This window comes from Lotus japonicus, chromosome 2 (genome assembly GCF_012489685.1).
Source record: "Lotus japonicus ecotype B-129 chromosome 2, LjGifu_v1.2".
Classification (NCBI taxonomy): Eukaryota; Viridiplantae; Streptophyta; class Magnoliopsida; order Fabales; family Fabaceae; genus Lotus; species Lotus japonicus.
In genome coordinates this window covers 66,307,877-66,319,094 of record NC_080042.1, presented here as the reverse complement: position 1 = coordinate 66,319,094, position 11,218 = coordinate 66,307,877, and the positions used below count along the sequence as shown (strand labels likewise).

The 11,218-nt window shown below is 40.5% G+C and overlaps 2 protein-coding genes across 2 annotated transcripts; both read left to right on the top strand.

Moving 5' to 3' along the window:
• The first annotated feature begins 8,163 nt into the window (after window positions 1-8,163).
• On the top strand, window positions 8,164-8,947 carry LOC130735567 (probable sulfate transporter 3.5). The gene is made up of 3 exons (XM_057587510.1): window positions 8,164-8,233; window positions 8,358-8,434; window positions 8,594-8,947. Exons 1-3 carry the CDS (start codon window positions 8,164-8,166, stop codon window positions 8,768-8,770), a joined length of 324 nt encoding a protein of 107 aa, XP_057443493.1. The 3' UTR covers window positions 8,771-8,947.
• A 1,650-nt stretch (window positions 8,948-10,597) lies between these two features.
• Window positions 10,598-11,017, top strand: LOC130736883 (uncharacterized). Its single transcript, XM_057588657.1, has one exon. The coding sequence runs from the start codon at window positions 10,598-10,600 to the stop codon at window positions 11,015-11,017; it is 420 nt and encodes a 139-aa protein (XP_057444640.1).
• Window positions 11,018-11,218: the final 201 nt, after the last annotated feature.

Here is an 11,218-nt window from a genome sequence, read left to right as displayed (position 1 = left end):
TGTTAACTCGTCTTGCCCGGTTTGAAAGTGGTGTACAGGGCCTCGTTGATTGTATTCTTGGTGCTGGGTTTCAGCTTCGATTCCGTGAGTTGGAAATGATACCCATAAGCAGTGTCTGCTCCCAGCAAGTTCACGAAGGACTTCTCCGTGATGATGATCTTTCTTCCAAGAATGTACGATACCACCTGAGTATCGTCGCAGTCAGCATGCTTCCAGAATTCCTTGACCAATTTCTCATACACCGGTCCTCGAAGTCTGTTGAAGTAATTTCCCCAACCTTGAGCTTGGACTTCAGGACGAAGATCATACCCATTTGCAGCCAGGTTGTCGAGGTTGAATCTCCATTCTGCCAGGACTTGGAGTTCCTCAGGAGCAAATACGCAGTGAACGGCACAGCCCCGTTCTGCAATTGGAAGAATCTGCTCTTGAGCTTGACCTTGATCTGATGTCGGATTCTCAGGGCCCCTTTGACCCGTTGCTAGACCGACTACCATGTGAGGGAACTGAGGTGCATCTGCAGTAGATCTTCTTGTTTGTCTCACCATTTTTGAAGTGGTTGAAGGTTTGAGGTAGAAGATGAAGGTTGAAAGATGAAGAGAGATCGAGAGAGAAATCGAGAATAAACGGTTTTGAAAAGCAGAGAGAGCGAGAGTAAAAACCGGAAGTGATGGAGATCGTGTGTGTATAGTGGGTTTTATCAAATAACCGTTGTTGATTCAAAAAGCACTTTAAGATCAACGGTTGAAAATTAAAGATAGATAGTAACAGTAAAATACACAAATCACACACAGGAGAGAAGCACATCTACACGCAATCATAACAGACTGTCACACGGGCACAAGGAACTATGCATCAGAAATTCTGACACACGTGTTGTTGTCTCAGCTTCAGAGTCAGTACCAGTGGGTACACACACTCTGATTGAGTTACCTTCTGGACTAGACATCTTCTGATCAAGAAGTATCATAGTCAGAGGTTCTGATCCATCTTCACTCTGGACAAAAGTCCATGTTTAGATTTTTCAGAATAAAATTAAATCTATCCTCTGCTAAGGGCTTTGTAAAGATATCTGCCCATTGATGGTCAGTATCAACAAACTTCAGAAGAAGTACGCCCTTCTGTACATAATCTCTAATAAAGTGATACTTTACCTCAATGTGCTTTGCCCTTGAATGCAGGATAGGATTCTTACTCAATGAGATTGCAGCAGTGTTATCACAATAGATTGGGATATTGCTCTCAAGGATCTGATAATCCTCCTGCTGATGTTTCATCCAGAGCATCTGAGTGCTGCATATTGCTGCTGAGATATATTCTGCCTCTGCAGTTGATAGTGCAATGGTTGATTGCCTCTTGCTTGCCCATGAGACTAGATTGCTTCCCAGAAATTGACAATTTCCAGAAGTACTTTTTCTCTCTGTTCTATCTCCAGCATAATCAGCATCACAGTAACCTGAAAGCTTATACTCTGATGTTTTCTTATACATCAAGCCAAGGTTAGTGGTGCCTTTCAGATACCTTAGGATCCTCTTAACAGCAGTTAAGTGGGTTTCCCTTGGATCTGATTGGAAACGAGCACATAAATGAACACTAAATAGTATGTCTGGCCTAGATGCAGTTAAGTATAGAAGTGAACCTATCATGCCACGATAGAGCTTCTGACATACTTTACCACTTTTATCTTCTTTCTCCAGAATGCATGTAGGATGCATTGGAGTCTTGGCCACTGTAGATTCCAGCATATTGAACTTCTTCAGAAGTTCTTTAGTGTACTTGCTCTGATGGATATATGTTCCTTCTGGTGTTTGATCAACTTGTATTCCCAGAAAGTACTTTAATTCACCCATCATACTCATCTCAAATTCAGCCTGCATCATCTCAGAAAATTCTTTGCATAGAGATTGATTAGCAGAACCAAATATAATATCATCAACATAAATTTGCACAATTAAGATATCATCTTTATAAGTCTTGCAAAAAAGAGTTGTATCTACTTTACCCCTTACAAACTCATTCTCCAGAAGGAATGAGCTGAGTCTCTCATACCATGCTCTGGGAGCTTGCTTCAGACCGTAGAGTGATTTCTTCAATTTGAACACATGGTCTGGTTTCTTCTCATCTTCAAAACCTGGGGGTTGATGAACATATACTTCCTCTGAGATATAACCATTTAGGAAGGCACTCTTCACGTCCATCTGATGTAGAACTATGTTGTGATTTACTGAGAAAGAGATCAACAGTCTGATTGCCTCCAGTCTTGCTACTGGAGCAAATGTTTCAGTGTAGTCTATTCCTTCCTGCTGGCTGTAGCCTTGAGCAACTAGCCTTGCCTTGTTTCTGACTACATCTCCTTTCTCATTCAGCTTGTTTCTGAATACCCATTTCGTTCCAATAACATGGACACTCTCAGGCTTCTTCACTAAGCTCCAAACATCGTTCTTGGAGAATTGATTCAATTCTTCTTCCATGGCCAGAATCCAATCCTTGTCCTGAAGAGCTTCATCTATGGACTTGGGTTCAATTAAGGACACCAATCCTTTCAGACTGAGCACGGTCTCTTCAGAGGGTCTGAAGGCAGATCTGGTTCTGACTGGTTCGTCTTTGTTGCCCAGAATCAATTCCTTAGGGTGAGCTGCAGTGATTCTGCTCTTCTTCAGAGTTTGTGAGTTAGAGGGACCAGCTTCTTCCTCTGGTTCATCTTCCTCTGGCTCAGCTTCCTCTGGAGCTTTGCCTTTGTCAGAAACATTAATGCTTAAATCTACAAACTTTTCAACTAGCTTTGACTGGTCAGAGTCAAGCTTATCATCAAATCTAACATGAATAGATTCTTCAATAGTCTTAGCATCAGTATTATAAAATCTAAAACCTTTAGATCTCTCAGGGTAACCGAGTAATAGACACTTAGAAGACTTAGCATCGAATTTATGCAATCTATCCTTAGTATTGAGAACATAACAAACACAGCCAAAAGGATGAAAATAAGAAATGTTGGGTTTTATGTTCTTCCACAATTCATAAGGAGTCTTATTCAGAATTGGTCTCACAGAGATTCTGTTCTGAATGTAACATGCTGTATTTACTGCCTCTGCCCAAAAGTGCTTAGCCATGCCAGTTTCTTGGAGCATGGTTCTAGCCATCTCCTGAAGAGTTCTGTAACTTCCTCTCAACAACACCGTTTTGTTGAGGAGTTCTGGGACAAGAGAAATCATGTGCAATTCCATAGGAATCAAACAGACTCTCAAACTTGTCATTCTCAAACTCTCCACCATGGTCACTTCTGACACACACAATCCTACAAGCCTTCTCGTTTTGCACTTGAGCAATGAAGGTAGAGAACACAGCATGAGACTCATCCTTGCGGGTTAGAAACTTTACCCATGTCCAGCGGCTATAGTCATCAACGATAACCATCCCATATCTCTTGCCACCTATAGACTCAGTTTTCACTGGTCCAAACAGGTCGATATGCAGAAGTTCTAACGGCCTTGAGGTTGAGACAACATTCTTTACCTTGAAAGGGACTTTTGTGAATTTGCCTTTCTGACATGCTTCACAAAGAGCGTCTGAAGCGAACTTCAGATTGGGTAAGCCCCTGACAAGGTTTAGCTTGCTCAGCTGAGAAATCTTTCTCATACTGGCATGCCCTAACCGTCTATGCCATACCCACTGCTCTTCATTAACAGACAGAAGGCACTTCACATTCTGAGCCTCCAACTCAGATAATCTGATCTTATAAATGTTGTTCTTCCTCTTGCTGTTAAACAGAACAGAGCCATCGATCTGACTTACAGCCCGGCAGGACTTTTGATTGAATATAACATCATAACCCTTGTCAGCTAATTGACTTATAGACAATAAGTTATGTGTTAAGCCGTCTACCAATAACACATTATCAATGCATGGACTACTATCTACACAAATAGTACCAGTACCAACAATTTTACCCTTTTCGTTTCCTCCAAAGCCAACTTCGCCTCCAGGCTTAAGTTTCAGCTCTCGGAACATACGCTTTTCTCCCGTCATGTGACGCGAGCATCCACTGTCCAGATACCATGATTGGTGTTTCAGTGGAGCTATCAAGGATATCTGCAACATAGATAATCTTGTCCTTAGGTACCCACTTTCTGGGTCCTCTTTTGTTAGTTACCCCAGAGGTTCTGATCACCTTGGGTGTCTCAACATGATATTTTAAAGGAATATTTGCATGATATTTAGTCATAGAGAAAGATCCCTTTTTAAGAGGATGTTTAGCAACTTTAGCAGGTACAGGATCAGGCAATATGGTACCAGAGGGAACAAAGCATTCATATAAAGATTTAGCTTTAGACACAGAGGGCTCATTTCTAATTGGTTTAGAATAGCCAATGCCATGCATTCCATTTCTGCTTACGCCATAGATCATTGAAGCCATTAAGCTTCTATCCACGCTTTTAGCTAGGAATCTTTGAAAAGACTTTTCATACTTAGATTCATTTCTACAATCAGAGGCATCACAGGCAACAATTTCTTCTAACTTAGCAATTTGGTTCTTAAGCACAGAGTTAGAATTGATCAAGGCATGATTATCATTTTTCAAGTCAGAAATAATTTTCTCATGTTCAGAAGGAGTCTTAGAGAGAGCAGATAAGTTCTTTTTCAGCTTCTTATGCTTAGACAATAAGGAGTTATACTTATCCATAATATCAGACAATGCATGTTTCAGTTCAGAGGTAGAGAAAGAAGCGAATACCTCATTTTCATCGTCTGAGTCGGGGTTTCCTTCTGATTCTGAGTCAGAGTCAACAACTCTCTTTGACTCTGCTTCCTTGTCTTTGACAATAGCCATGAGTCCTTGGACTTCACCATCAGAGTCAACATCCTCTGACTCTGATTCATCAAATGTCACCATCAGACTCTTCTTCGTCTTGAAGTGCTTCTTTGGCTTCTTGTCCTTCTTCAACTTTGGACAGTCACTTTTGTAGTGCCCTGATTCTTTGCACTCAAAGCATGTGACTTCCTTGATTGAAGACTTCTTCTGGCCTGAGGACTCATACTTTCCTTTTGCCTTTCCAGAGCCTTTGTACTTGCTCTGCCTGTGCTTCCAGATGCGGTTGAGTCTCTTGGAGATCAGAGTCAGCTCATCTTCATCAGAATCTTCTGATGCTTCTTCAGATTCCTCTTCTTCAGCTTGAAGAGCTTTTGACTTCTCAACCTTAGCCTTTTCAGATTTAGATTTCAAGGCTATGGACTTTTTCCTCAGATCTTGCATTTCTGAGCGCTTCAGCTCATGGCATTTCAAGATGCTGATGAGTTCTTCTAAACTCATATTCTCAACGTCTCTCGTGAGCTCTATTGAGCTCACTAAAGGCATCCAACTTTCAGGAAGACACCTGATGACCCTTATGACATGATCTTTTGTTGTGTAGCTCTTGTTGAGAGGTCGTATGCCTGCTACAAGCAACTGAAATCTGGAGAACATTTCTTCAATGGACTCATTTGGCTCCATGATGAAGGATTCATACTTTTGGATCAAAGACAATGCCTTTGATTCTTTGACTTTCTTGTTTCCTTCGTGAGACATCTTCAGAGATTCGAAAATGCCTTTTGCAAACTCACGATCTGTAATCTTCTGGTACTCTTCATAGGAAATAGCACTTAGAAGAATTGCTCTTGCTTTGTGATGTTGTGAGTACAGCTTCTTTTGATCTGCAGTCATCTCTGACCTTGGGATCTTCTTGCCATCTGCATCAACTGGACGCTCGTAGCCATCCACAATAATATCCCAGAGATCTGCATCGAAACCCAGAAAGAAACTTTCCAGTCTATCTTTCCAATATTCGAACCTTTGACCGTCGAACATAGGAGGCTTTGCATTGTAACCATCTCTTTGAGTTTCACTGGTGGTGGCAGCCATTGTTTTTCACACCGGCCCGGATCACTGAACACTGTTAGGTGTGGTAATTAGAACTTGCGCTCTGATACCAATTGAAGGTATGAAAAACGGTAGAAAGGGGGGTTTGAATAACGTTTTCAGTATAAAACTTCCACCTTAAAGATTTTGACAAATCTTTTAAGAACTTAAGTGCTAAAGATAAGAGATAGAAAAGCACACAAGGATTTTATCCTGGTTCACTTGATAAATCACTCAAGCTACTCCAGTCCACCCGTTAAGGTGATTTCTTCCTTCTTAGAATGAAGGCAATCCACTAATCAGGTAAGAGTTACAACTGCACTTGAAACCTACAAGTGACTAACAATTACACTGACTTAGCTCACACTAAGATTCACTCTCTTAGTCTTCTCTAGGATCCGATCAACCTTGATCTCCTAAAGGAACTAAACAAACTGTTTATCAAAGAATCGTTTACAAGAGATTTGCTTCTAAAAAGCTAATAGTAAACTCAATGAATTTCAGATGAAAGAAAACTTAGAAGATTTTGAATATGTCTTGCGTATGTGAAATGCTTCTTCTATCCGTTTCTTTCAGTCTTCAGCCTCTTTATATACTCCAAGGATTAGGGTTGAGCGATGCATGGGAAATGCTACCGTTGGAGGGCAGTTCTGGAAAATCCAGCTTCTGCTGTGGCTGAGAACGTTAGGTAGGTCGTCAGGAAGGTACAGTTGCTTTTGTACTTGGATAGCGACGCGACCTTTAAACCTAGGAGACTTCTGATCAGGGGAATGCTTCATATTGGAACTTGTGAAGCCGGTTGATCAGAGTCAGAGGGAAAACACAGATCCTCTGACCATTGTATCTTCTGATTCTGAACTCAGAGGGAAGAACATGGCCTTCAGAGTTTCTTGCTTCCGGACTTCAGAGTTTCCACTATTCAACTTCTGGATCTTCAGAGTCTTCTACACCATCAGAACATCTGAGCCTTCAGTGTTTCTTGGTTATCAGAACTTCTGGATCTTCAGAACTTCTAGTGACTGAGTCCTCATCAGAGTTTGTGTAACTTCAGAACTTCTGAAGCTTTTCCACTGTTCATACTGAACATGGTGAATGCGAAAGCGTTGCTTGGGTCACTCTTTATACACAGTGCTTCTGATTTGTGTGAGATTGAGTTAAGGTCAGAGCCTGTAAATAGCACACTCAGAAAAACACGTTAGAGTACCACAATTGTTCATATCAAAAGGTTAACTTGTAATCATCAAAACATAGAGTTGTACTACTAGATCAAAACTTGATCTTACAACAAACTCAGTAAATTACAAGTGTATACCAACACACCATCTATTTAGCTATGTATGCATGCTTCAAATTCAATCGGTCTCATGAACTTTTATTTCATTACTAAATTATATGTTCTTGATGCATTAAGAACAATTTGCAAGGAAATACTTTAAACTTATGAACCAGATTATTCTTGGTCGGCCAGAGAGAAAACCTTTAAGCTAATATATTTAGTCCCTAAATCTATTTTGCAGGACCTTTCTCCAAGACAGCTGTGAATTACAATGTAGCGGGTAAAACTGCCATGACAAACGTGGTACAAGCAATCCTCATGGCGCTGACACTGCAATTTTTGGCACCACAATTTGGCTTCACACCTCTTGTTGCACTATCAGCTATCGTTACATCTGCAATGTTGGGACTGATTAACTATACCGAAGTTATCTATCTCTACAAAGTTGACAAATTTGATTTCGTTATTTGCATGGCTGCCTTCTTGGGAGTTGCCTTCTAGGGCATGGATTATGGTCTCATGATCTCTGTCAGTGCTCAACTTCTTTTGTTTTCAATTTCAATGTTCATTCTGTTTTAGTTTTTGTTTTTATATAATAGTACATTGAAATTAACTTAATCATTCTTATTTGAAATCAAGGTTGGACTTGGTGTGATTAGAGCACTGTTATATGTTGCTAGACCTGCAACATGCAAGCTTGGAAAGTTAAATGAGTTTGGTATATACAGAGATGTTGAGCAATACCCTGCTTCAACTTTCCCAGGATTGATCATTGTTCAGCTTGGTTCCCCTGTTTACTTTTCAAATTCTGTGTACGGTAAAGAAAGGTAAAATTTTGATTCATTTATCAGTACTTTTCATTGATAAATCTCAATTGAATGCACATTTAGATCAGACTCTCTTTTCTCATAATTAATTATGACACTCAAAATTGGTTTTGACTTTGGATAAAGGATTTCAAAACATGTACTAGTTTCTAAAATTTTGTATTAGGATTATGAGGTATGTTAAAAGTCAACAAAGATCTAATGAAGATGTTGTTGAGCAAGTTATACTCGATATGTCAGGTAACATATGCAAAGCTCTTTACACTGTTGAAAATTATCACTTAGAAGATTATTTGAAAAGCTTTTATGGTTATTACATCATGCTTTAATATAAAGCTTTCACTGATTCTATGTGAATGTACAGGAGTGACATCCATTGACACAACTGTAATTGAAGGATTGTTGGAGCTAAACAAAATGTTGGAAAAGAACGGAATTGAGGTACCACATGGTTATGTTGTAGTAGTTCCTCTAGATTGATTTTTTTTTTGAGTCAAGAATATCGAGCGCTAACAACAGTAACTAATCTCTAAATTGATTTATGTAAATAAATCAAAATACTGAAAGGAGTTTAATTGACCTTTTTTCCAGGTCATGTAGATGTTTTTGGTAAACCCAAGGCTGGAGGTTATGGAGGAGCTAATAATATCCAAGTTTGTTGACAAGCTTGGGAAGGAATCGTTCTATCTAACATTGGACGATGCAGTGAAGGCAAGCCAATACTCACTCAAGAAAAATGATAATGGAGACATAGTTCATGAAACTAGTCATGCTTAAATGCAACAGTTAAAACCATGTTGTGCACCAGAGATTTCTTTTGGATGGCCCAATATGAATGACGTATTATATGCTACTGTTTTGGAATTGAGAATGTTTTGGCTAATGGCTTCTCCAATACTTTGAAAGTACAAAGGGAGGCTTACTAGAGAACCCTTTTTCAATTCAGATTAGATGTGTTTGGATTTCTGTTGATAAGACTTGAAATTGAAAGTGCTTTACTGAAAGTCTGCCTCTCAGGAATGGTTGAAATAAAAGCTGATTTTCGTGAGTGTAGGAACAAATACATTCTTACCCTGATGGTAAATGATCTATGTATTTATTTCTTCATATATCAAGTTTTATTTTAAAGATTTATCAAGTTATTTATTGGGAAATTTTGTTCATTTTTCCCTACTTGATTGGAGATTCATTTCGGGGACACTTTCTCTATGGATTCTTTAATATGTAAACAATGGATATCACTAATTTGAGAATGAAAATAAAATATAGGGTAAAAAGTAAAGCCAAATAAAAACATAGAGAGAAAATGATATTAAGTTTTAGAAAATGATTCTTTCAAATCTTATACCTGGAAAAATTCAGATGAGAATGTTATTCCAAGGCATATGTAAAGAATAGTGTTTGGTTAATAAATTAAATTCCTGTGAATGTTTTATGAGATTTATATAATAAAAAATTGAAATAAAAGGAACGGTAAGTGAGAAATAACTTCTATTCTCATAGGAATGTCATATTCATCATTTGGTACATGAATCAAACATTTTCCTTCAAAGTTTCTCCCCCGTTTTGTCACCTTCAAATCCGATGGTGGCTCCTCTACCTTCCCCGGTTTTCATCGCCTCTAGATTTTCTATGGCCTTCGCCCCCTAGATATGGAACCTCATAAAGAACTATTTTATGTTTTGGCACTTATGCTGGACACCAGGAGTTCGAAATCGAACGTCATATGAGGACATTATAAAGTATTTTGGACTGGGCGAGACCCCAGGGTCCCTAGCCCAGGAGACCTGACCGTGGGTGGGGGACGCGCCGTGACCTTGGGCCTCCCTCCCCGAGGCCCAACTTGCCCATTTGGATAGGATAGAGGCGCCAAAGCCCAACTCCACCTCTATAAATAGGAGGGGAATACCAATTGTAAAGGACTCTTAGCTCATTTGAGAAATAATAGCATTGAAATTCAGTTATATCTTCTCTCTCTAAGCGGTTAGAGTTTCTCTCTCTAAGCATTCACATCACTTTCCTCACACTTTGGGTACTACCTTCCCTCTCTATGTTCTAGCACAGAACATTGGGCGCCGTCTGTGGGGATCGGTAGATTTCTATTCCCAGACTATGTGGATTGTGATTCAGTGGAGTGAAGCTTGCTTTTCTGTACGATTTTCCTCATCCGGACTTGGTTCTCGGGTTATTGCGATTTGATTTCGAAAAGTTCGATCCTCTAAGAGATTCTCCGTAATTCGAAGGTTTTTGGCGGAATTTTCGTTTTCATTAGCGAAGTTTGATGAAGACTCCTCACCAATGACATGGCAACGACGTCTCTTCCCGCGCACCGCAAGGAGCGATAGAAATCGTTGTACAGAAGCACGTCGAGCGCTAAGTGGCGACTTGAAGATGCAAAATGAGTGTTTACAGGAGTAGTTGAGGTACTATCACCTCCGGCAGTGGAATCAAGAGGAGGAGGAAGCTGCGGCTACGGCCGGAACCAAGCCTTTCTCGACGGCAGTATGAGAGGTGACTGTACCAGACGGCATGACGAACCTCGTGTTGGAAGCGTACGACGGATAAACCATTCCAAAGGATCATCTGTCTCGTTTTGATGCGAAGATGGCAAAGTACGCGGTTTCCGACGCTGTGAAATGCAGGATGCTTCCATCAACGTTTCGAGGCGCGGCAAAGGAATGGTTCACGAATCTGCCTCCAGGATCCATAGCTAAGTTCCGCGATTTCTCATCAAAATTCCTTGACCATTTCTCTGCGAGGACGATCGAGGATCTGTTTGATATTCGGCAGGAGGAACGTGAAACCTTGAAACAATATGTGAAACGATACAGTGTCATATCCGCGAGGTTCGAGGAATTGCAGCCACGCGTGTGCGTGTGCGCTTTCAAAGGCGGTCTATCCCGGGGAGAATTTTATTGCGAGCTGAGTAGGGAGCTGGCATGCTCAATGGTGGAAATCCGCGCCCGAGCGCAGGATTACATCTTAAAAGAGGAAATTGAAGCGGACAAGAGGAAGGGCGAGTGAGCGGCAAAGGTGTCGCTGGCAAGGAAAAGGATACAAGACAAGGAAGCAAGTCGCGAGCAGAGGTTTGGGGAAGTTGGCCGGTTCATAAAGAAGAATAAAGGACAGCTACTCCGCCCGAAAACGAGGGATAGAAAGCACTGGTACCCTCGCCGAGAAGCAAAGGTAAGCCAGCGAATGACGTCGCAGGGATACTCAAACAAG